Here is a 25,861-nt window from a genome sequence, read left to right as displayed (position 1 = left end):
TCAAAATATGCATGATGAAAGATTTGCATTAAGCATTGATCAACGGGGCCCTGGTATACATTGCATCTGATATATGTTATTTTCCACAAATAATGTACAATAATAATATTTCAAAAAGCCATCTAAAAATGTCAAATTCTGTGAATCACAAGACATTACATATTCTCAAAAAGGAAATAACATTGAAATATAACTTATGACCCTGTAATGGCTGTGAGTATGTCAAAGTGTAAAAATATGATGAGAATGGATAAAAAGATAGAACATACTTGCTGCAAAATGTCTTAATTGTACATTACTATGAAAATGGTTTATTAAACAAGAAAGTGAATGGCTATCATCGGTCCAAACAAAACTAATGTGAAGTTCTTTTGCTTACAGCTCTCATAACATTAGTGTGTTGGTAGGTAAATTCCTTTTTTCGTAAAATGTTTTTATAAAGCAAAATAGAGGCAGAATTTCAACAGTGCTTGTTCAGAATTAACAAATGTTAGGGGATAGTAGGCACTAAAAACCAGTGTAGGTAGGGGAAAGTGGAACACAGAATTGTTTTATTTGGCCTTAAACAAACCTTGCTTGTGTTTTACTGTGCATTGATAGAGAGAACAATCATCATACAACACACAACAGAGATCAAAGTTATTCAAAATCTTTTCTATGGGAATAACATTGAAGTTGTAATTAAGATTTAAATTCTGAAAAAGGCTTAAAGCAGACGAAAGGTTGAAAATTATCATCCCCAATGCAAGGTTTCAAGCATTTGAAAGATTTAGTTATGTGCTGTAGCAGGCACCACAATCTCTGCATTAAAAAGTACATATATATATATTAATTTGTAACATACATGACATACATTAAGAAATCAAATGTCCATCTTTTCTCCAAATTTTCCAAACCTGACATAGAACCTTGTCCATTTTCTCTCTAAATGGTTCTTACTGACATTAAAACCAAAGAATTGTATTCATATAAGGCCTTCACATTTTAGCTGAATCCCTCTACTCTATGTTAGCCCAAAAACGTTATCATGCTTGATTTCTCAAAAAATCATAAGCCCAGACTTGATTTTCTTAAAGTTACATTTTGCAATTAAATATCCCTTTCAGCATCAAATTTCACACCAATATTGTCCATGCAAAAATAATCATATAAATAAGTTTGTGTAGGCTTATAAGTTCAGCACAATAATTGTTTTAGCTTAAAAAGCAATTTAGCACAATGCTATTGGAGCACAGATCTTAGTTTTAAACACAATACATATGAGCAAAATAGATTTATCACTTCAGCACAATTATACAAATTTAGCACAATCTAATTTGAGCAGGATATTGTTTTTACGACTATTAAGCAATTTTAGCACATTATTGTTGTAATGTTTGCACATATTACATATATAACATTGTAGCACAACACCATTTTAGCAGAACATAATTTCAGCAATTACATTTGGGATTAAAACTGGTGCAATATTATTTGTTTTAACCCTTTCACCCCTAGGTAACTTTAGTAGACTCTACCATGCATTGATCTGGATGAGTCCAATATAGTCTACAGTGGTGAAAGGGTTAAGCAGGTGGTGTGCTATGCTTGTAGTGACAATGTAAGTTAGCACTATGTAGTAGTAAGCCCAGGTCCACTTAATAAAATCCTTTTCATGTAAAAAAAAAATTGAGTTATGTGCTCAAACCAACTTTAATTTTCTTGTAACCCAAAGAGATCGTGCAATGAGTTCTAAAAAGAAAGAAAGAAAACACTGAATGCTGAAATTATGACAGCTTTAAACCTTTATGCGAAAAAAAAACTGGAAATAATTTGAGTTGTTTTATTTCTAAAAGTACATTTTCACTTGGACAAAGGTTTGAGCTTGAGCACAGAATCTTAATGTGAATGAAAAGGTTTCATGAACACGACCCAAGAACATTGGCACAAACAGGCTGACACTATGCCTGTTTACAGTAACCGTAGCTTGTTGTATTCACCCATAGCCATACCAGCTGTACAAAGCTTCAGCATCTACTGGAGATCTTAATATTAAAGTAATGAAGTTTTCAAACATGTCAGCCATACATAAATAAAATATTCCAATTGAAAAACGGAAAAAGTGTCAGAACATGTAAATCTTTTAATTGAGTTTAAACTCTTCAGTGCATGTTTGAGTATTCCTTACAATGGCTGACGTCATGATGGGGCCTAACGACAGCTGAAGTCATATGACGACAGGGTCCAATGATAGAGGGGCCACATAAGTTGGAGGACCCTTTTTAAAGTGCAATCTCACTGAAATGATACAACTTGTACATCAGAGCATCATTCTCCACGTGCCCTTCATATATTCTGATAACATGCTTACCATATGTGACTAGCTAGGGAGACATTGCCAAAAATGATAAATTAACTATACATTGTCTCAGTTACTCAGCTAACACAACTTGTCAGGTGTACATATTGAATAATTGTCTCAGTTACTCAGCTAACACAACTAGTCTTAGGTGTGCATAATGAGTAATTGTCTCAGTTACTCAGCTAACGCAACTAGTCTTAGGTGTGCACACTGAATAATTGTCTCAGTTACTCAGCTAACACTACTAGTCTTAGGTGTGCACACTGAATAATTGTCTCAGTTACTCAGCTAACACAATTAGACTTAGGTGTGCACACTGAATAATTGTCTCAGTTACTCAGCTAACACTACTAGTCTTAGGTGTGCACACTGAATAATTTTCTCAGTTAATCAGCTAACACAACTAGACTTAGGTGTACATAATGAGTAATTGTCTCAGTTACTTAGCTAACACAACTAGTCTTAGGTGTACATAATGCATAATTGTCTCAGTTCCTCAGCTAACACAACTAGTCTTAGGTGTGCATAATGAATATTTTTCTCAGTTACTCAGCTAACACAATTAGTCTTAGGTGTACATAATGAATAATTTTCTCAGTTACTCAGCTAACACAACTAGTCCTAGGTGTACATAATGAATAATTGTCTCAGTTCCTCAGCTAACACAACTAGTCTTAGGTGTGCACACAACTAGTCTTAGGTGTGCACACTGAATAATTTTCTCAGTTAATCAGCTAACACAACTAGACTTAGGTGTACATAATGAGTAATTGTCTCAGTTACTTAGCTAACACAACTAGTCTTAGGTGCACATAATGAATAATTGTCTCAGTTACTTAGCTAACACAACTAGTCTTAGGTGTGCACACCGAATAATTTTCTCAGTTACTCAGCTAACACAATTAGTCTTAGGTGTACATAATGAATAATTTTCTCAGTTACTCAGCTAACACAACTAGACTTAGGTGTACATAATGAGTAATTGTCTCAGTTACTCAGCTAACACAACTAGTCTTAGGTGTGCACACTGAATAATTTTCTCAGTTACTCAGCTAACACAACTAGACTTAGGTGTACATAATGAGTAATTGTCTCAGTTACTCAGCTAACACAACTAGACTTAGGTGTACATAATGAGTAATTGTCTCAGTTACTCAGCTAACACAACTAGTCGTAGGTGCACATAATGAATAATTGTCTCAGTTACTCAGCTAATACAACTAGTCTTAGGTGTGCATAATGAATATTTGTCTCAGTTACTTAGCTAACACAACTAGTCTTAGGTGTACATAATGCATAATTGTCTCAGTTACTAAGCTAACACAACTAGTCTTAGGTGTGCATAACGAATAATTGTCTCAGTTACTCAGCTAATACAACTAGTCTTAGGTGTGCATAATGAATATTTGTCTCAGTCACTCAGCTAACACAACTAGTCTTAGGTGTACATAATGCATAATTGTCTCAGTTACTAAGCTAACACAACTAGTCTTAGGTGTGCATATTGAATAATTGTCTCAGTTACACAGCTAACACAACTAGTCTTCGGTGTGCAAAATGAATATTTGTCTCAGTTCCTCAGCTAACACAACTAGTCTTAGGTGTGCATATTGAATAATTGTCTCAGTTACACAGCTAACACAACTAGTCTTCGGTGTGCAAAATGAATATTTGTCTCAGTTACTCAGCTAACACAACTAGTCTTAGGTGTACATAATGCATAATTGTCTCAGTTACACAGCTAACACAACTAGTCTTAGGTGTGCAAAATGAATATTTGTCTCAGTTACTCAGCTAACACAACTAGTCTTAGGTGTGCATAATGAATATTTGTCTCAGTTACTCAGCTAACACAACTAGTCTTAGGTGTGCATAATGAATAATTGTCTCAGTTACTCAGCTAATACAACTAGTCTTAGGTGTGCATAATGAATATTTGTCTCAGTTACTAAGCTAACACAACTAGTCTTAGGTGTGCATAATGAATAATTGTCTCAGTTACTCAGCTAACACAACTAGTCTTAGGTGTGCATAATGAATGCTGGTGGGTATATCAAACATCTAGATTTCAGAGTCCAAGGTCTACATGATCACTTGAATAATTTAATGATTTTCACTGAACACATGGTATCTACTACAGAGCATTACATCAGTAGCTATCTTAACATTATATACTTAACCTTTTCACCACTGTAGACCATAATGGACTCATCCATATCAATGCATGGCAGAGTCTACTAAAGTTACATAGTGGTGAAAGGGTTAAAAACGTACTTACCTATACTAATTATCTGTACAATATATGTGTTCATCAAATGAACATTTAACAACCTATAAATCCAATTATTTTCTCTAATAATAAAATGCTTTGCATTCTTAACAATCAATTTTCAATTAATGAAAATCTGAGATTTAACACTGGGTACAGCAGACAGTATACAAATGTAGTAGGACACATTTGTGTGTTGTTTCTCAGTTTTAACTTTTACAAACTATTTTGTTGACACATAATTCTTAGCCTGGTGGGAAGATTCTCTCTTTTTCATACTATTGTTTAAATGACTTATGTAGTTTCATCAAATGAATTATGAATTCTTTAACAGAAAGTTTTAAACTGGCATCAAGGATTTTCACAGTCCCTTGATGTAGCCAAATCACCTGAAAGGTGGGCACTTTAGCACTGGGTATTTCTTCAGCATTGTCTCCCTTGTCCAGATGATCTTTTGCCGCAGAGAGCGAGGTACGTGTGATTTGTAAGTGTCGTACCAGTCCCGGAGGACGTTCAGGGTGAGATTGGGAGTGAGGACACAGAGTTCTAGTAACGTCTCCACCACACAGTGCTTTACATCCACACAAACTGTAACAAAAACAAACATGTACAGTGTTTAACTGGGAAATATTAGACCCGTTAATTTGTAAACAGCTGTGTCGTTTTTCCCCTTCACTACTAGTATTATTGCATTATTCACATTGGATATCCAAGAAATACCTTGAGCAACAAAGTAAATCTATTGACAGATCAGATATATGTGAGAAATACATTTTTGACAGTAATCTCCCAAGTTTTATTTTAAGAAATGATAACCTTGGCTGAAGTTGACAATGACATTAAGAACATCCTGATCTTCTATTGCACATCTACGTATATATCCAAGTGTATGATCACTTTGTGACTCCTCATACATATTGTATATCCAAGTGTATGATCACTTTGTGACTCCTCATACATTTTGTATATCCAAGTGTATGATCACTTTGTGACTCCTAGATTCTGAAGTAAATGAATGTGTGGAGGGATAGATGGAAGGACACCATGATTAATACATGACACCCACATGTCTGATGTGTGACCCCAGCAAAAGCAATACCATACATAGATTCTAATGAGAACTGTGCACGTGGTTTCCAGAGCCCTATACAATCCACTGGACAGTTTGTGGTGTGTGAACTCAATGATGTGTACCTACATGTACCCACTAACGTTTCTATTTACAATGTCAGTTGAACAGGCATGTGATTAACACCTTTAACATCTATCAAACTACATTAGCTCACAACAACGTGATCATAGGCACCTGTAAAGGACCAATCAAAATCAACAAATATTAGTTAGAACAGTGATAGAAAATGTAACATGATGTGAGTAACAAAGTCACACCCACTTAACAATAACTTTTAACTCCTTACCATCAGATTTCAAAACCTTCTGTAAGTTTTTTACAGCTTGGTTGATGTTTTTTATCCTGGCATCACGTTTCTTGGGTAATACACAACCTGTAATGACAATAATGACACATTAAATCGGTCTGTTACAAATCCATATCATCTACAGAATAACTGTAACACTTCCAATGGTTTAACTTCCACCAACTTATCAAAACTGATTCAAGATCACCTGAATTATTTACCAGGATCTTGATAAGTATTATATGTGAAAGAGATTCTGGATAAATATTCACAATAAACATATTAACATTCTCTTAACACTTGACCTATATGTAGTTACCCCAAGTCCAGCTGCATTTACAGCACTATGAATGCAGAACAATTAGGAAAGCCTTGTTCGTGACATCATTTCCATTGTGACACCACAAATGTAATGTTGGAAGTTAATGATGTGGATTTGTTTTAAGTCGGAAGTGATTTAAAAAGAGTGGATGTTTCTATATGGGGATTTAATATCATTCAATATGAACGATGCGTTTTCCGATGTCATGACAACTTGAAGGACAGTGACTTACAATGAAATGCTACTAAATATAAAATGCATGTCTCACTAAATACTGCATCTAATATATCAATAACTTAATATCAATAACTTAATATCAATATCTTAAACAATTTAAGAACCAAAGAAACTCACCAAGCAGCCTGAAGACACACTTGGAATACTCTGGATCAAAGTTCTGTTCGCGGCAGTCTCCAACCTTCACTTTTCTAGGTTTTGTACATTTCTGGCAGACATAGTTCAAACCACCATGGATCAAGAAAAACTCCATAGGTTCCATCACAAAAAGGAGCTCCAGACTGCGCATCAGTGAGAATATCTTGTCTGTCAATGAAATAGAACTGTAGTTTATCATAAAGTGAAGCTAGCTTTTGAAGGAATCAATTGCATTTGTTATCGCAGATCAAATGCTCCAAGTGATAGAAATATTATAAAAATCTGTCAAAGAAAAGTATCAGTAATAATCCATTGTACATATGTGTCACTAAGTTAACAATACATTATGCAATGTCAATCCACCAATTGATTCATACAGAATTATTTTGATGAGATTGCCACATCACAGTATTCTGCCTTGTAAACAGCTACATGTTAACAGCATTATGTCATATCACAGTTGTTTCCCATGTAAACAGCTACATGTTAACAGCATTATGTTATATCACAGTTGTCTCCCTTGTTAACGGCTACACGTGATCAGCATTAAGTCATATCACAGTTGTCTCCCTTGTTAACAGCTACATGTGATCAGCATTAAGTCATATCACAGTTGTCTCCCTTGTTAACAGCTACACCTGATCAGCATTATATTATATCACAGTTATCTCCCTTGTAAACAGCTACATGTTAATAGAATTAAGTCATATCACAGTTGTCTCCCTTGTAAACAGCTACATGTTAACAGCATTATGTCATATCACAGTTATCTCCCTTGTAAACTGCTACACATTAACAGAATTAAGTCATATCACAGTTGTCTCCCTTGTTAACAGCTACACGTGATCAGCATTAAGTCATATCACAGTTGTCTCCCTTGTAAACAGCTACATGTGAACATCATTAAGACTCGCTGGAGTTAAACAGTTGTCCCTATTGTAAGTGGCTACAAGTGTATAGCAGTTACTGTACTACTCAATGGAGTTACATATTAATTATAGTTGTCTCCCTTGTTAACAGCTACATGTACATGGCCATTTTCGTTTAAATAGTTGAACCGGTCGAACCACAGTTGTTCATTACTCAATGAGGTCAGACCTAGTAATATGATGCTGCTTTCAGGCGAGCCTTGCAAGGCGTGCATAAACTTTTGCAGGTTCGCCTGGATTTATACCCGAAATTGTTACATTTAAAAACGGACATACCGGTTATAAACGAACAGGCCCCATGTGTATAGCGGTCAGATTTATACTGGCCATTAGCAGTCAGATTTATACTGGCCATTTACTCAGTTCCAATTACAAAGGAGCTCCAGTCTGTTTTGAAACTTTGCTTTGAAATGAATACAAATGGAACGACCTGCTGTTGAATTTTTTGTTTGGGAGAGAAAACACTTTTTTGAGTATGTGTATATTTTTTAATTCAAATTATATAATTGAATAATTAATTAGCATGCACTGGAAACAAATATTTTCACCCTTTCGACTTTCGAACAGCAGTGGTGAACTCTCTCACATATACTTCACATGTTGTTATCACACTTTTTTCAAATGTTCATTGTCTTCCTTGTTTAAAGGGTAAAAACAACTAAAGATGAAATAGAGGCAAAAAATAATATTCCATAGTACCTTGGCAAGGTTTGGTTGCCCTGGTTTCTGCACTCATGGCTAAAAGGAGCTGTTTTGACAATATTTGACTGTCGGAAGTGACACGACACCAGTTACAGAGGCGGTGGTAACACTCCAGTATCTGTAATACAAACAAGTTGTTACATCAGCAAGTCTTGCCTCACACAAAAGTACAAGAAAGGCACAATGTCAGAGGTGTAGTTTCAAGAGAGGTCTTTATGCATGAACACTCATGAACAAATTATATCAAAACTGTTACTTTGAAACATACCATTACTATTATACATTATTTCATATTGTGACCTATCCTGCTAGAATAAATTTCTTTAAGGAGCTTTACAGTGGACTTATATCAAATTCATGAAATCAACATTCGGAGTGCCTTAGCAGGTATTAACTACAGGTCCTAAGCCACCTGGCTTAAACCTCCACATCCGGTGTATGTGCTGAAAATGGCATCTTTTTTTCCACAGTGCCATTTCACTTTAATACTTGTTTTAACTGAGACAAATAACTATCAAACTCAGACCATTTTTGACTTAAATGTATGAACATGAAATAAAAACAAGATGCCCAGTGGGCCTGTATGACTCATTATATCTATATCTAAGCAACAATTGCAAAATCCTTTCATTGAAAGTTATGTACTTGATATGAATCTCCAGGGGTGGGGCCAGACAACAGCAGGGCTTATGCTTGTAACATGATCTTCATGCCCAGCAACCACATATGTAGGGTTATAGCATAGCGATGAACCAAGGAATAAAATGCCAGGGTTGAGATCTCAAATGTTTCCATGCAAAAATTTAATAAGAAGAGTTAGATAAACATGATTATCATCGTCACTTGTTGGGGAACCTTCTCCCCCCACATTGGTCAGATAGCATATCTAGAAAACCAAATGGTTTTCTTGTGAATACATTATTCCTGTTTCTGATTGTTACTTAACATCATAATTAGAAGATAGACGAATGGACTGGCACCCAGGGCGTTACCTACTAGCGGGTTACCAAAATGTGCAATTACTCTTAGCAGGTTTATCCAATGAGTCGAGAGGGAAGAAACCTATAGTGGTTGTTGGAGAATTACATTAAACATTAACCATTTCATGACAAGTGAACAAAATGAATGTTAATTATATTAGTCCAGTTTACCTTTTCATCGTCCTGTTTACCGGTGTTCAGTGTACGGGTGATTCTTTGTTCTATCACTGTCACTACTGAGTGAGGATCTACAACAAAGAAAACATGGCATCATAACTCTCAAGGAAGGAAATAACTCATTACCACAGAACAGTAGAAATACTCATACATTTCAAAGGCTGGGACAATACAAAACCATTTTAAAGGTCACAAAAATACATTTTGAAGACAAATTGTGATGTTTTATCTACCATCACAATTTTCTTTTTTGTGTAAAACAATTTTATTCATAGTATGGTTTATGTTGAGCTCACTATTTCACTATTTATTCTGTGTTATTGGCCTTTAATTTTATCCAATGATAGTCAAAACTATTTAGTACTGTGGCATAAGTTCACACAGATATGTTCCTTGTCATCAAGTTATGTCATGCAGAATAAATGCTGATGGCAATAGATGAGTCATAGAAAAGATGTAGTGGATAGTCGACACAGGCTGCTCAAGATCTATTGGCAACGAAGGGGGGGGGGGGGGGGGGGGGGTAACTCACCTTTGTTGGCCTTGTACAGGACCACGGGCCACACCCCTGCGATGGCGACGCCCAGACTGTGGAAGGGAAGACTGGTGGACACGAGTAGCTTGAACACCATCACCCGCACACACTCCACGTCACCTGTATTCAACATGAGTGTTAGAAAACCATCGCAGAACTTTCAATAAGACACACTATTAACGGTGATACAACTGGTGACCTTTATTACTTTTTCAACTTTCTGCTGACACTTAGCTCAATGTGCACTTTCAAAATGTTCCAGTGAGTTTCAAAAGATGACGATATCAATGAATAACACATAACAATCTGTCTGTGTTTCAAGGTTATTGTTTTTATTTGTGTAAACTGTTATATAGATTTACCAGGTACAGTACCAAGGGTTACCATCAATTTTATCCACTATTCAAATGTTTCAGAGATGAAAGAAATATTTATAAATGAATGGAATTTTAACACAGTGTTATGTTGCTTACCGTCTAGTCTACATACGCCTGTGTACATCCGACTGAAACAATACAACACATTTGTATTATTAAGTATACAGTTATATCAGACATACAGATTGAGGAGTTTTCCTTTTCATGTTTTCTTTAGCAAGTGAAATATCAATCATTGGAAGTAAACGATCAATAAACTTTCTCAAGTGACTTCAATGTTTTGAAGTGAAAACACCCATTAACCCTTTAATCCCTATGTAACTTTAGTAAACTTAACCATACATTGATCTGGAGGAGTCCATTATTGTCCACAGTGGTGAAAGGGTTAAACATTTTTGTATATTATCTTATTGAATAACCCCCATAGTGATGTAAAACTAAGACAACGTCAATGTTAATGACAATCTAATTAGAATTATATATGTGAATCGCTTCCGTTTACTGAAATGCCACGTAGAAGATATGATTGTGATTAGATTGTAATAACGAACCCCAAAAGGTTGCATGGAAAAAAGATGTAAACTGACATTTGTCTGTACCATTTTGTAATGTATATAAAGCACAATAAATATCCCAACAAAAAATATTAATGGCGAGACAGAAACATAAACCTTGTCATGAAGTTTTCTTTTCAGGTTGAACACAGTCTTATTGAAAGAAAAACTTCTCCACTTGTTTTAAATATTTCATATGAAATGGAAACTTATTTAAAATCTTTATGTACATTATGTATTACCTTTCTTCAACCTAATATATATGATCATTTAGAATTTTTAAGCATTGATCAATCATCAAAACCATATTATTGAACTAAAAGATATTTTTCTCTAAAGTAGAGATGTATTAATCCTGCAGACTCTCAGTGAAATTACTTTTTGTAGCCAATACGCTAACAACCAGGAATAACGTCCGTTAAATTTCAAAAAACAGTTAATCCATAAAACTTAACGTTCCTTTCAATACATAAACTCAAGTGTCAGGACCAATGAGGTATCTATCGTTTATCTATACAGAGCGAATTTGTGTAATATAACTGACATTAATGAATGCAAATGGATTTCCTTTCCTGTCACCTACCTCAGAGCTGAAGCTCCTGTCACAGGTAGGAGGTTAGAGAGACTGAGAGAACACCATATGGAATCCAGAAGCTTCTGCTTCAAGTCATCCTGGGAAAAAACAGATCCAAAATATTATAAAACATGTACACTACACTCCTGTGTTATCCTATAGTCGTGATTTTATGTTGTAGACTCATTTATCTCAGTTTACAGTTACAGCATCAACAGTTTCATTGAGATAATAACACTGAGACTTTCAAGGAGTTATCAAGAAAGTGAGGTTACATGTTATTTCATAAAACAACTTACCAACAATCTCCTCTGCTGTAATTCTGAGTAAAACTGCAGCAACCTGGCCTCCTGTTCAGCTAGAAATGGACACTTGTAAGACGTAGGTTTCTGGTCACTATCGTAGACTGGCTTGAGGAGGGTTAAACTGTCCACAGTGGAGTGCAGCAGATGCTAAAATCACCATAAAGTATATATATACTGAATCTGTCATTAAATGGTTTAATGTTTTTGTCAGCTAGAGCTAGCCATCAGTTAGAGCTACGACTCTGGCCACCTTGTACAGTCTGGACGAAGGAGGGCCAAACTTCCTACGGAACCATAAAATGTATGGATGGTAAAAAAAATATTATTTCAATGAAGTATCGTACAATATCCAGCAACTCTTTCTGCAACAGCATACAGATTTTGAATGACTTTGGGGACACTTTTTTGTAACAAAATTCACCCATTTTTATTGACAATTTATTACATACTCCCAATACTTTTCTTTTATAAAATGTACATATATTGGAAATTTAAATGCTCCTGAAATCGCATCACAGCATATTTTGAAAATATAAAGTTAAAATAAAACATGGAACAAAATACATTAAAATCCATATTGTTAAACCATGACATGGTATGAGGATGGCATCAATTTAAACATTGAGAGCAAGCTCATTTCTAAACATTTTTTTCAAGTTGGTAAGTATGGATTGTAGACAGAACTAAGAGCATAACGGTGTACATACACTTTCAGTATAGCCATATCGACTTCAATTTTATACCTACTCCGACATACTTTACACCTTTGTTTACAGACACTTCACCGGACATTTACCTAATGAAGGTGACAGAGTACATATGGTACTAGTCATCGAAACGTTACAAATACACACTTCACTGGTTGTGCTACATGAAACTTTCTATAATCAAGTGCAATCTTGTTTTGATAGTTGATAAAAGACAAACAGATATTGTCATTATGATTGGTCAGTACCAGGTAAACCATTAATTGTATTACCTGTACAAGCCAGTGTATCCAAGCAGACAGAACAACAACCTCATCCTTGTCTGTGGCCAATAGAGACTCTACTGCCTTGGATGTCGACACTTCTGGGGAATCAACGTATTGCTCCATCACCATCTGTACCACTGAAAACATACATCATGGTTAGCTGGTAGGTCCTCCAGCCCTTACCCATCAACACCTGACTGTCACCTTACTAGATATCACAGTCATATTTAAAAAAAAAAAATATAACCAAAATATGTTTATATTTATTATAAAGATATAGAAAACTTTGGGAGTGAAAATATTTGAAAATACCTTAATATATACATATATGATTTAATTATTTGTTAAATGAATTTTGAATTAAAACTTTCAAATGTACTAGTGTACTGTACAGCTTGCTAACCATTTAACAATATAGCACTGATCTCTGGTGACTTCTGTGACCTCTTTGACCCTTGTGATATCTGCGTTTCAGGTTGGTGACCATCTGCCTTTATGTCTGTACACTGTAAAAGACAATAGTATATATTTGTATTGTTACAGCAGTAATATAGACAGTCTAAAATGGATTAAAACCTAGTAATTAACATGATGTACTATCTAACAGTATTATTTATACACAAAGCACCATTTTTATTAGACATTGCTTTTTCTGGCATCACTATAGCTTTGATAAAAAGGGCATGAAAAGAAAACCATGTATTGCATGAATATTTTTGAGAAATGAAAAAGACGAAATAAAAAATATATATTCAACAACAGTGTTGTGAGTGTATAAATTGAATTTAGACAATTTTGTTTTAGAAAATGCATTAAATCCTAAATAAAACTAGAATACTGACAGGTCAGTAAGGGCCCCGTCGTGTGGCAATATATCTCCCATTATCATCAAGAAGCAATCTGCCCATGTAGCTGAGCTTGACGTTTGACATTTGAACTTCAAAAAGAATCGCAAGGAAGCAAAATATACATTTTACATGTACTATGATGTGAGTCTTGTTTCCTTCCACCTCCATATTTGTTGGGCTAACAGAAATGTAAATACAGGTGCAATACTCATTTGTTAGCTTTGATTTGTTTTATTTCACCTTATATACATCCTCCATCAAGAGCCAGGGTCAAAGTCAGAGATCCACTTTGTCTTTGACCTTTGGACACAAATGACCTTGACCATTAACCCAGTGACCCTGATCTTTGGTCAGTTGACTTATTCTTTAATTCCGACCAACTTTGCTTCATAATATCATAACAAAATGTTCATCAGTGAAAAACACAAAACTTGACCTCGACCCTTTGGACCCCGTAACCTGGACCTAAGGTCAGTTGACTCTGTGTAAAGTTCTGAACAAGTTTGCTACATAATAACATAAAATGACCTTGACCTTAAGTCAGTTGACTCCTTTTTAAATACGGACCAACTTTGCTTCATAATGTCATAACAAAATGTTCATCAGTGAAAAGATACAAAATTTGACCTTGACCTTTGACCCAGTGACCTTGCCCTTTGGTCAATTGACTCCTTGTTTAATTCTGAGCAACATTGCTTCAAAGTGTCATACAAAAATGTTCACCAGTGAAAAGATACAAAATATAACCTTGACCTTTGATCCAATGACCTTGACATTTGGTCAGGTTGACTCCTTGTTTAATTCTGATCAACTTTGCTTCATCATGTCATAACAAAATGTTCATCAGTGAAAAGATGCAAAATTTGACCTTGACCTTTGAACCTAATGACCTTGACTTTTTACCTCAATGTGTATTTTTGTGAACTGAACATCTTGACCAAGTTTCATGTACATCGGTCAATAAATACCAAAGTTATCAGCCAGGAACAAAATTTGTGGACGGACAGACAGACAGACAGAGTGATTACTATAGGGCACCCGTATCTCCGATACGGGGCCCTAATTANGAGTGATTACTATAGGGCACCCGTATCTCCGATACAGGGCCCTAATTAACTTAACTTTCATCCTCCCTTACTGTCAACATTTAGTATACGTACCTCCTTTCTGTTTTTCTTAACTACCTCATAGATTTACTGTGATAAACTGTGAAACACCTAAATAGTGCCAGAATTTGGCTGGACAAATACATAGCTGTCAGCACTCCCTCATTCTGACAAAAATTTACCAATCTCCCTCGAAACTCCCTCATTCAAGTCCAAACTCACACAAACCCCAAATTTATATCCTGGGGTCAAATGATCTCCTAATTACTACAGGGTGTGTGTAATGACACCATTACAGATGTGTCTAAATCAAATTAATGGGTTTTTGGAGGTATTTTGATACATGAAAAGGGATTTTATTTTTGAGCAAAGCGGTCTCAGTCATGTTCACACACTTTCTCTGTCATTGGAAATTCGGAATGAGGGGGATATCCCTCATTGGAGGTTTCAGAGGCTGACACCTATGCAAATAGTTGCAGTATAACGAGGAGTTATATATGATACCATATTATTCAAGATTGGTTTCTATTTCTGTGACAATATAACAACACCAGTTTGGTACCTCTCTAAATAAGGCCTAGTCAAGCCCATCGTGTCAGGTCAATTTATGTAATAGCCTTATAAAGACACAAGATAGGATCACTTTATGTAATAACCTTATAAAGACACAAGATAGGATCACTTTATGTAATAACCTTATAAAGACACAAGATAGGATCACTTTGTGTAATAACCTTATAAAGACACAAGATAGGATCACTTTGTGTAATAACCTTATAAAGACACAAGATAGGATCACTTTGTGTAATAACCTTATAAAGACACAAGATAGGATCACTTTGTGTAATAACCTTATAAAGACACAAGATAGGATCACTTTGTGTAATAACCTTATAAAGACACAAGATAGGATCACTTTGTGTAATAACCTTATAAAGACACAAGATAGGATCACTTTGTGTAATAACCTTATAAAGACACAAGATAGGATCACTTTGTGTAATAACCTTATAAAGACACAAGATAGGATCACTTTGTGTAATAACCTTATAAAGACACAAGATAGGATCACTTTGTGTAATAACCTTATAAAGACACAAGATAGGATCACTTTGTGTAATAACCTTATAAAGACACAAGATAGGATCACTTTGTGTAATAACCTTATAAAGACACAAGATAGGATCACTTTGTGTAATAACCTTATAAAGACACAAGATAGGATCACTTTGTGTAATAACCTTATAAAGACACAAGATAGGATCACTTTGTGTAATAACCTTATAAAGACACAAGATAGGATCACTTTGTGTAATAACCTTATAAAGACACAAGATAGGATCACTTTGTGTAATAACCTTATAAAGACACAAGATAGGATCACTTTGTGTAATAACCTTATAAAGACACAAGATAGGATCACTTTGTGTAATAACCTTATAAAGACACAAGATAGGATCACTTTGTGTAATAACCTTATAAAGACACAAGATAGGATCACTTTGTGTAATAACCTTATAAAGACACAAGATAGGATCACTTTGTGTAATAACCTTATAAAGACACAAGATAGGATCACTTTGTGTAATAACCTTATAAAGACACAAGATAGGATCACTTTGTGTAATAACCTTATAAAGACACAAGATAGGATCACTTTGTGTAATAACCTTATAAAGACACAAGATAGGATCACTTTGTGTAATAACCTTATAAAGACACAAGATAGGATCACTTTGTGTAATAACCTTATAAAGACACAAGATAGGATCACTTTGTGTAATAACCTTATAAAGACACAAGATAGGATCACTTTGTGTAATAACCTTATAAAGACACAAGATAGGATCACTTTGTGTAATAACCTTATAAAGACACAAGATAGGATCACTTTGTGTAATAACCTTATAAAGACACAAGATAGGATCACTTTGTGTAATAACCTTATAAAGACACAAGATAGGATCACTTTGTGTAATAACCTTATAAAGACACAAGATAGGATCACTTTGTGTAATAACCTTATAAAGACACAAGATAGGATCACTTTGTGTAATAACCTTATAAAGACACAAGATAGGATCACTTTGTGTAATAACCTTATAAAGACACAAGATAGGATCACTTTGTGTAATAACCTTATAAAGACACAAGATAGGATCACTTTAACAGTTTAGGAGTACTCACCAGTTTTTTCTCCGCTGACACAAGACATGGTAGCTTGCTTGTACTTTTTCTCTTTGCTGCTGTCTTTTCACCTCTGTATATAAATTGTATAAGTTTGATAAGCTGGCCCCAATAGATAATATAACATGTACTGTGCTTTAATTTTGTGGTGTAAAATATCAACATTTTCTTACTGAAAATAAATTTGTAGACTTCTGTTGTGAAAAGTAAGTCAATACCATTGATACGGTATATATATCTGTTTATCTTTCGTGTACATTTTGAGGTAACAAATATGATGGAAATAAAACTTACATTTAATATAACCACAATACAGTATTTTAAAATATTCCACTTAAACAATGAATTTAATTTATATTTTGGTACTGAAAGATATTTACATTTACTTTAAATAAATTACTTTTCTAGCAAACTTTGCATTTATAAATCTAAAGTTGATCATATTTCTAAAACTGATTGTGAATGTAAATAAAAAGAAATGATCAGAGTTTCAATAATCATCTGGCAAGTTTTGACTCACAACTGAGGAGAGAAGTTAACAAAATTGAGCTAGACCAATTTTGCATCTGATCGTTAAAAAATATTCTGTAATTGATAAATGATGTGCAGATAAAAAAATATTCATACACAGAAAATACAGTTTTTTTCTGTTACCAATACAGGCATTGAAAAGATATTCAATTACAGTGATTTCTGCTTAATATCACTTTTCATTGGTCAGAAAATATGACATTACGTGAAAAGTGACAATAAACAGCATGATATTAAGTGAAATGTACTGTACCTGGGTTTTACTGTCACCTGCTTCACATCTGTCCTGGTAACCTTGGGTTTGGAATGAAGTGCATCATCTAGATCACTGCTACGTTTGTTAGAAACTACTTTTGGCTTCACATATATAGCACCAGCGGGGGCCTCAGCATGGAAGCTACACAAGGCATCTCCAGCCTTCTCCCCTGCAGGAGCACTTGTCCCGGGGGTCGGTGATTCTGACTTGGCAGCAAGGAAGTTTGGTACAGGTGTAACTACAGGAGTATTCTCGCTACTATTTTCAGAGGAAGGCTCACGTATAGAAAATCGAACAAGGGGAGTATATTCTGTATCCCCTTCCCATGGGGACCCAGGTAGGGGAGACAATGGATCTTGCTCATGCATAGGGGAGGGGGGAAGGGGGGACAAGGCAAAGGGGATAATAAAATCTATAGGGGAAGGAGGTAAAGGAGAGACAGGAGATGCAGTGACTAATGATGATGATGAACTATGACTTATCTGAATAGGTTCTGACATAATGCTGCCATCTTCCGACAGAGAAGACATTTCAGGGGAGATAACCGTGCTCGAGGTAACACTAGGTGGTGGGTTTTGACTAGAATGGGGTTGAGATGAGAATGGAATGTACACTGGTAATGACAGTTCTGTGTCGGTAGATGTAGATGGTTTGCTGAGATAATTTTCGGCGGTCATGTTATCACCACAAGATTCCACACTGTCTCCCTTATGAAGAAAACTGTTTTTGACTAAGGAATAATCTTCTCCAGTATTTTCACTATATTTTTCCACACTTTTCGTCTTTGAGATTTTGTTGACTTGCTTAGTTTGATCAATAGTTTCCATTTCGGACTTGCATTCATTTCCAATAGTTTCTGTATTGCATCTTAATTCATCAATCGCAGCACCTTCAGAAAGTTTTGAAATGGAAGACAAAGCTGACTCGGAGGAATGCATTTCTAAAGTTACTTCTCCAAATGCTAAGCTTCCAGACGACTTAGACCTGGGACTAGGAGTTTGTGGAGGAGTAAGATTCTGATCCGTCATGCTGTCAATTGAGAACGAAGGTTTTAGAATGAATCCTGTGCTTGACTGACGGGACATGATGCCCCTCTGTGTTTCATCAATTCCTGCATCGCCCTCTACATCATTGACACCAGGTACGCCTAATAGGCTACCATTTCCGTCAACAAGTGTTTTACTTTGACTAGATTCTGTTTCTCCATTTATCTTTATATCACTTTTTACTTCTGTTAGATCACTTCTCTCTTTCTTTTTATCTGTTTCATCACTTTTTCTTAAGTTGTCGCTTACTTTTTCTGTACAATCACTTTGCCCCTCCAATTTATCACTTGGTCCTTTGGAGCTTTCACTTTGTTTTGCTGTTACTTCTGTATCATGGTTTTGTCCCTTTGTACCTTCCAGTACATAACTTTGTTTTGCTGTTACTTCTGTACCATGGTTTTGTCCCTTTGTACCTTCCAGTACATCACTTTGTCTTGCTGTTTTATCTGTATCATGGTTTTGTCCCTTTGTACCTTCCAGTACATCACTTTGTCTTGCTGTTTTATCTGTATCATGGTTTTGTCCCTTTGTACCTTCCAGTACATCATGGTTTTGTCCCTTTGTACCTTCCAGTTCATCACTTTGTTTTGCTGTTCCTTCTGTGACACAGTTTTGTCCCCTTGTACCTTTCAGTACATCACTTTGTCTCTCAGTTCTGCCAGCTTCACTATTTTTTTTATTCTCCTCTTTTTCAACTTCATTATTTAAGACAATTCCTTCCTTATTTTCACCTTGTTTACAACTTTCAATGACAGAGGTACTAGAGGGTGGTTTTATATCTACACAAACATTATCAGCAGTGGCTACATTTTTCCTTCCTTTAGCACCAGATGTAGGCAAGATAGTTTTTGATTTTGAACGTCTGTATAATTGTGAGTTGACATCATCTTCAGCAGTATTTTTAATTATTTGAGAACACTGCATTGCTTTATAATCCCTCCTTAATTTTTCTAGGTCCAACTTTGTTTTAATGTTTCCTTTATGACTACTTAGGGTAACACTTACACCAGACTGATCTTTTGTTGAACCTTCTTCCTGTTTTGAACAATCCATTTCACTACTTAATGAAAGTCTAGGACTGTGTCTCCTGATGGAGTTACTTCCCTTGGGGCTGACCTTCAGAGGGGAGCTCATTGACCTTGTGAGCCTCTTCCCCAAGGGGATCACGTCCTCACATCGAGGTGACCTTCGGAGAGAATATCTTGCTGCATTTTTCTTGCTAAAATTGACTTGTTCCTTTACCTGAGTGGATGTTCTGTTTATGGGTGACTTTTCCTGTAGGTCCTGTGACTTTTTTCTATCAGAATCTTTTTTTGTTGAATTTACGTCAGTGTCACTATCACTGTTGGAATCAATCCGACTTGAAACTCTCCGTCTTCCTGGACTAATGATTTCTTCACTTTGCTCTTCCTCCGGCGAGGTATGGATGGCAGTGTCTGATGTCCGAACCAAATCCTCCTCCTTGCTGAGACTACAGGTTGAATCGTCTTTGAGGACTTGAAGTTTTTTAGACTCTGGTACCAGAGTCTCATCCAACTTTTCTTCGTCAGATAAATGTGACTCGCTATCCCTAACTGTTGCTGATTGTCGACGCAGTAATCTCCCTTCAACAGATTTCTTCATGATGGAAGAATCTGTCCTGCCTTTTACTTGATTTTTAATATGTTTTTGAAACTTTTTCCTGTTAGGTTGTAGGAGTTCAGCCTCCAGTTGTTTGGCTAGCTGGTCGTCTTCATCACTCTGGGACAAACCATCCACAGGCGAGTCACACTGTTTGAATCAGGGAGAAAAACCAAAATTTAGGATTAATTGATACCATGAATCAATATTTCTTACAAATTTGTGTAAAAAATCAAATATAATGAAACCTGTCTATCCCAACAGTCTGTTATTAGACATAACATATTGGTCATTGGACAGGATGTGGGAATACACTTCTTAATTAGTTAGCAGTTTTCATTGGAAATTTTGAAAATTGGGTTACAACTTACATTATATTAAATAAGACTGGAAATCAAACTACACAGAGGTCAGAACAGTTTAAATGTATTTACAGGCCTTGGGAAATATTGATTGATAATAACATGTACAGGTACGGACTATCATTGGCAATCAGCTGATATGCAACGATGGAAATTCAATATTTTGCTGCAATGAAGACACATATTCATGCATAACAATTTTGTTTACCTATCATTTTAATTTTTACGCCTGGGGGTAGAGCTCATTTACCAGTATCTATACAATTCTAATCATCACCTTCTGAAAATTATTTAAACTAAATATGGTTGATTAAATCGATATTGCTAAATTACCCCTTTTTGACCCTGCCCCTAGCTCAGCCCCATTTGGACAGACCCTCCATTTCTACAATTTTGAATCCCAAACATCTAATGAGTAAAATTTGGCAAAAAAATCAACAGTTAAGAGGAGGTTGCTTGAAGAAATTGTTTATAGTTCTTGAGTCATCTTGAGCTAATAAAACCTCATCTGATTTTTGAGATATGCTCTGGAAACTAAAAAAAATACCAAAATGTACATATTTCAAGTTCCACTTCAATGACAATCTGAAAGTTTTAAATCAGACCCTCAAAAACACCAAAAAGATTCCCCTCTGCTCTCTAATAGAGTTTGAACATAACATCGTAACAGTTTTTTTAAGATATGCTCCAGAAACTACTGCTCACAGACAGAAGAACAGAGACACAGAGGCAGAGAACCTGTTATTAAAATCTCCTACCAACGACTTCCCACTTACCTGTCTGGGTGGAGCCGGAGATGGAGGTAGGGGAGACAGGGCGTGTACAATGGGACTGAAGGTCCACAGAAGTGACTCCTCGTCACTGTCCTTGTCCTCCTCCCCAGGTCCTGTCTCCTTCAACATGTTGTGGCAACCGACAAATCCATGTGATACTTCATCTGCCACAACAAAATATTTATTTCAATTTACATTTCTAAATTCACTTGTAATTAAATCTTTTGGATTGGCTTTGTTAAATTTCTCAGTGAAACTTCGGATATTTGAAATCTTCATAATGCCTGAACTAAAATATATTTCTTTAAATGAAAATAATTACGACACAGAACAATAAATCGCAGGTCATACTTTCTTCAAGCTCTTCCAAGTCTGACTCATCAGAATCCAAGTATGAAGCTGTTCTCAGTCGCTTCTCTCCCTTGGGTAACAAGTCTGTGGAGATAAAGGCAACACTAATACTTATGTATGAAGACTATCAGTCTATGTAAAACAACCTGTCTATAAAGACCATCATTCTAAAGGCACCATCTGTCTTTTAAGAACTTAAGTATATAAAAATACATTTGTATATGATGACCATCTGTCTATAAAAATAATATTATTATACGAAGACCACCCTCTAATCACAATCTAACTTTAACAAGAGGACCAATGTGCCTGCACTTACCTGATCTCACACTTGTAACATTAAAAGTCTACTAAAGTTAAGCTATAATACAAAATACAAAGTATCAGTATCTTATGATGATTCTAAGTCATTCAAAAGAATCTTTTGAAAGATTTAATCTATGTATTTTTAAATGTCAAACAAGGAAATTAAGTCGAAACGTTTTTATAGCCCATCATCCCAGCATCAACTTGTCAAAATATCACCATCCTCAAACAGTTTTGTTAATTGAAACAATGTCTTTTAAAGGTTTATACACATTTGACCATATGTGACCTTGAAAGTGTTTCAAGGTCATTGACCTGAACAAACTTGATAGCTCTTCATCAGGGCATGCTACTGGCCAAATATCACCGCCCTAAACAATTACGTTATTCAGAAGAATGTTGAAAGATTTTTAAAGACAATTGACCTCTATGACCTTCATTTTGGTTGAAGGTCATTCCTTTGAACAAACTTCATCTCAGTATGCTATTGGCTAAATATGATCACCCTGGGCCTTTTGCTTATTAAGAACAAGTCATTTAAAGTAGGTTTTTTTTCATACTTGACTTCTGTGACCTTATACAAGCCAAGGTCATTAATTTGAATAACTTAATTGGCAGCCCTTCATCTTCGGATGTTACTGGCCAAATACCTTTGCCTTTTGGTTATTCAGAAGAAGTTGTTAAAAGTTTTTATAAGACAATTAACCCCTATGACCTTGAATATGCGTGGAATGGTCATTCATTTGAACAAACTTGGTGACCTTTCATTCCAACATTCTACTGACCAAATATCATCACCCTGGACCTCCTGGTTATTCAGAAGAAGTTGTTTACGGATGAGGACGACCGCATAAGCTGACCAGACACTAGGCCCTTCAGCCCTGATAAGCTAAAAACTATCTTACTGTATTAGAACCACCTGTCTTAAAAGACTGACCATATAGACCCTTTCTGTGAATAATAATTATAGTTGCTGTACATGTCATCCTTTGAGTGGTTTAGTTATATGGATAGTGTTCAAAGTCTAATTTAAGAAATGCGGTTTGAAATTAAAATTTCAATGAATGAATTGCTTGAAACATCTGCATCTACTGGCACCTAGAATATTTGCTTACCATGTTCCTTCAGTATTGCCCAGTATTTGTCAAACCTCTCCTGCAAACAGAACCATACAAAACCATACAATCATAAACATCTATATACCATCATAAACATCTATATACCATCATTAACATCTATATACCATCACAAACATCTATATGCCATCACAAACATCTATATACCATCATTTACATCTATATACCATCATTTACATCTATATACCATCACAAACATCTATATACCATCATAAACATCTATATGCCATCACAAACATCTATATGCCATCACAAACATCTATATACCATCATAAACATCTTTATACCATCATAAACATTACAACTGTTATTTTATAGAGATTTACAACATACCAAGGAGACTTTAACAAGATTGTACAGAGACTTTGACAACATACCAAAGAGACTATGACAACATACCACGGAGACTTTGACAGCATACCACGGAGACTATGACAACATACCACGGTGACTTTGACAACATACCACATAGACTCTGACAACATACCACAGAGACTTTGACAACATACCACATAGACTCTGACAAAATACCACAGATACTTTGACAACATACCACGAAGACTATGACAACATACCACATAGACTCTGACAACATACCACAGAGACTTTGACAACATACCACAGAGACTATGACAACATACCACAGATACCTTGACAACCTACCACAGAGACTCTGACAACATACCATGGAGACTATGACAACATACCACATAGACTCTGACAACATACCACAGAGACTTTGACAACATACCACGGAGACTATGACAACATACCACAGAGACTTAGACAACATACCACAAAGACTTTGACAACATACCACGGAGACTGTGACAACATACCACATATACTCTGACAACATACCACAGATACTTTGACAACATACCACGGAGACTATGAGAACATACCACATAGACTCTGACAACATACCAAAGAGACTTTGACAACATACCACAGAGACTCTGACAACATACCACAGATACTTTGACAACATGCCACGGAGACTATGACAACATACCACAGAGACCTTGACAACCTACCACAGAGACTCTGACAACATACCATGGACACTTTGACAACATACCACGGAGACTCCGACAACATACCACAGATACCTTGACAACATACCAAGGAGACTTTTACAGCATACCACGGAGACTATGACAACATACCACATAGACTCTGACAACATACCACAGCGACTTTGAAAACATACCACGGAGACTATGACAACATACCACATAGACTATGACAACATACCACAGATGCCTTGACAACCTACCACAGAGACTCTGACAACATACCACGGAGACTTTGACAACATACCACAGAGACTCTGACAACATACCATGGACACTTTGACAACATACCACGGAGACTCCGACAACATACCACAGATACCTTGACAACATACCAAGGAGACTTTTACAGCATACCACGGAGACTATGACAACATACCACGGAGACTATGATAACATACCACGGAGACTTTCAGTCTGTGTTGTAGTTTCCTCTGTTTTTTCACTGTCTCCAGATGCTCTGCTTTCAGTGTCTTGTTCTCATCTACAAAATATAAGTACAATTGTCACAATAATAATAAATATTATACAATATTTTATATAGTGCCCTTTATAGCTAAAATAAGCCACTCTAAAGCACTTTACAGTACATAGATATACAATTTATACAATCAACACAATTAGCATATACATTAATCAATACAATTTTGAGGAATTCACAGGAGCTGCCTTATAAGGCGCGAACTACTAGTCCTATGCCACCTGGCTAATATCTCCATATGTGTGTTGCCTGTATGTGTGCTGGAGATGTATTGTGTTCTGTTTGTAGTGGGACCATGCTTCAAACGTTATCATTTAAAGTGCCACATCACTTGAATAATACAGCACTGATATCGCAACATCCACCCCGGACCATTTTATACTCCACCTGGGTTGTTGGAGTTGTCTAAGCAGGAGAAATACACTTTCTCTGAATATTCCATGCGTACGACGACTTTGGTCTAAAAACAACAGTCCCTGAATCTTTACAAATAACAACAAATTTGGTCTCTTTTTTAATGTTTACCTGAATTAATTTTTCCACAGAAAAACAATATTTGAGTGAGCAAAATCCTAAGGAAATTTTACATATCTTCAGTTATGCTCAAATAAAAGGGAATTGTAAAAAGACAACAACAGGAATTGAAGAGAAACCAAAACAAATTGAAAGACATAAGTTTTTGAGATACAAGTATTCCAATAAAGAAAAAAAGCACAATAAAGGCTATATCAATTTCTAACAAAAGATTTAGAGATTCTTTTTGCCAGTAAAAGGAACAAAAGAAAATCTGAGAAATATGTAAATCGTTAACAAATGTTTTTCTATATTGATTTCAAAATCAGTTCATTTTTAATAGGCTAGATTGCAGGTTTTTTTTTATTCATTTTTTTTTTAAGAAATTCACCATTAAAACTGAACGTTTAGTTTTATAAAGGTTTGCATCTTATTCTT

At 35.6% G+C, this 25,861-nt stretch overlaps 1 protein-coding gene across 3 annotated transcripts in view; it reads right to left on the bottom strand.

The window, feature by feature from the left end:
* Nucleotides 1–4,972: 4,972 nt before the first annotated feature.
* The window catches only part of LOC110446217, a 52,198-nt gene continuing 31,309 nt past the window's right edge, over nt 4,973–25,861 (bottom strand). For 2 of the 3 annotated variants that reach the window (XM_021491255.1, XM_021491254.1), the window contains exons 10-26: nt 24,831–24,913; nt 23,333–23,372; nt 21,912–21,995; nt 21,564–21,724; nt 17,757–20,575; nt 16,973–17,045; nt 13,235–13,337; nt 12,838–12,968; nt 11,853–12,005; nt 11,563–11,651; nt 10,522–10,553; nt 10,046–10,168; nt 9,508–9,584; nt 8,354–8,474; nt 6,705–6,893; nt 6,029–6,115; nt 4,973–5,198 (exon numbers count right to left, since the gene is read on the bottom strand). In XM_021491255.1, the coding sequence (XP_021346930.1) occupies nt 4,996–5,198; nt 6,029–6,115; nt 6,705–6,893; nt 8,354–8,474; nt 9,508–9,584; nt 10,046–10,168; nt 10,522–10,553; nt 11,563–11,651; nt 11,853–12,005; nt 12,838–12,968; nt 13,235–13,337; nt 16,973–17,045; nt 17,757–20,575; nt 21,564–21,724; nt 21,912–21,995; nt 23,333–23,372; nt 24,831–24,913 (4,568 nt within the window). In that variant the 3' untranslated portion in view covers nt 4,973–4,995. The remainder of the gene's footprint in view (nt 5,199–6,028; nt 6,116–6,704; nt 6,894–8,353; nt 8,475–9,507; nt 9,585–10,045; nt 10,169–10,521; nt 10,554–11,562; nt 11,652–11,852; nt 12,006–12,837; nt 12,969–13,234; nt 13,338–16,972; nt 17,046–17,756; nt 20,576–21,563; nt 21,725–21,911; nt 21,996–23,332; nt 23,373–24,830; nt 24,914–25,861) is intronic. The other variant, XM_021491256.1, reaches the window with a different exon arrangement.

Source organism: Mizuhopecten yessoensis, unplaced genomic scaffold, assembly GCF_002113885.1.
Source record: "Mizuhopecten yessoensis strain PY_sf001 unplaced genomic scaffold, ASM211388v2 scaffold2641, whole genome shotgun sequence".
NCBI classification, from domain to species: Eukaryota; Metazoa; Mollusca; class Bivalvia; order Pectinida; family Pectinidae; genus Mizuhopecten; species Mizuhopecten yessoensis.
Note: the sequence above shows the minus strand (reverse complement) of the source record. Positions and strands in the feature narration are given on the sequence as shown.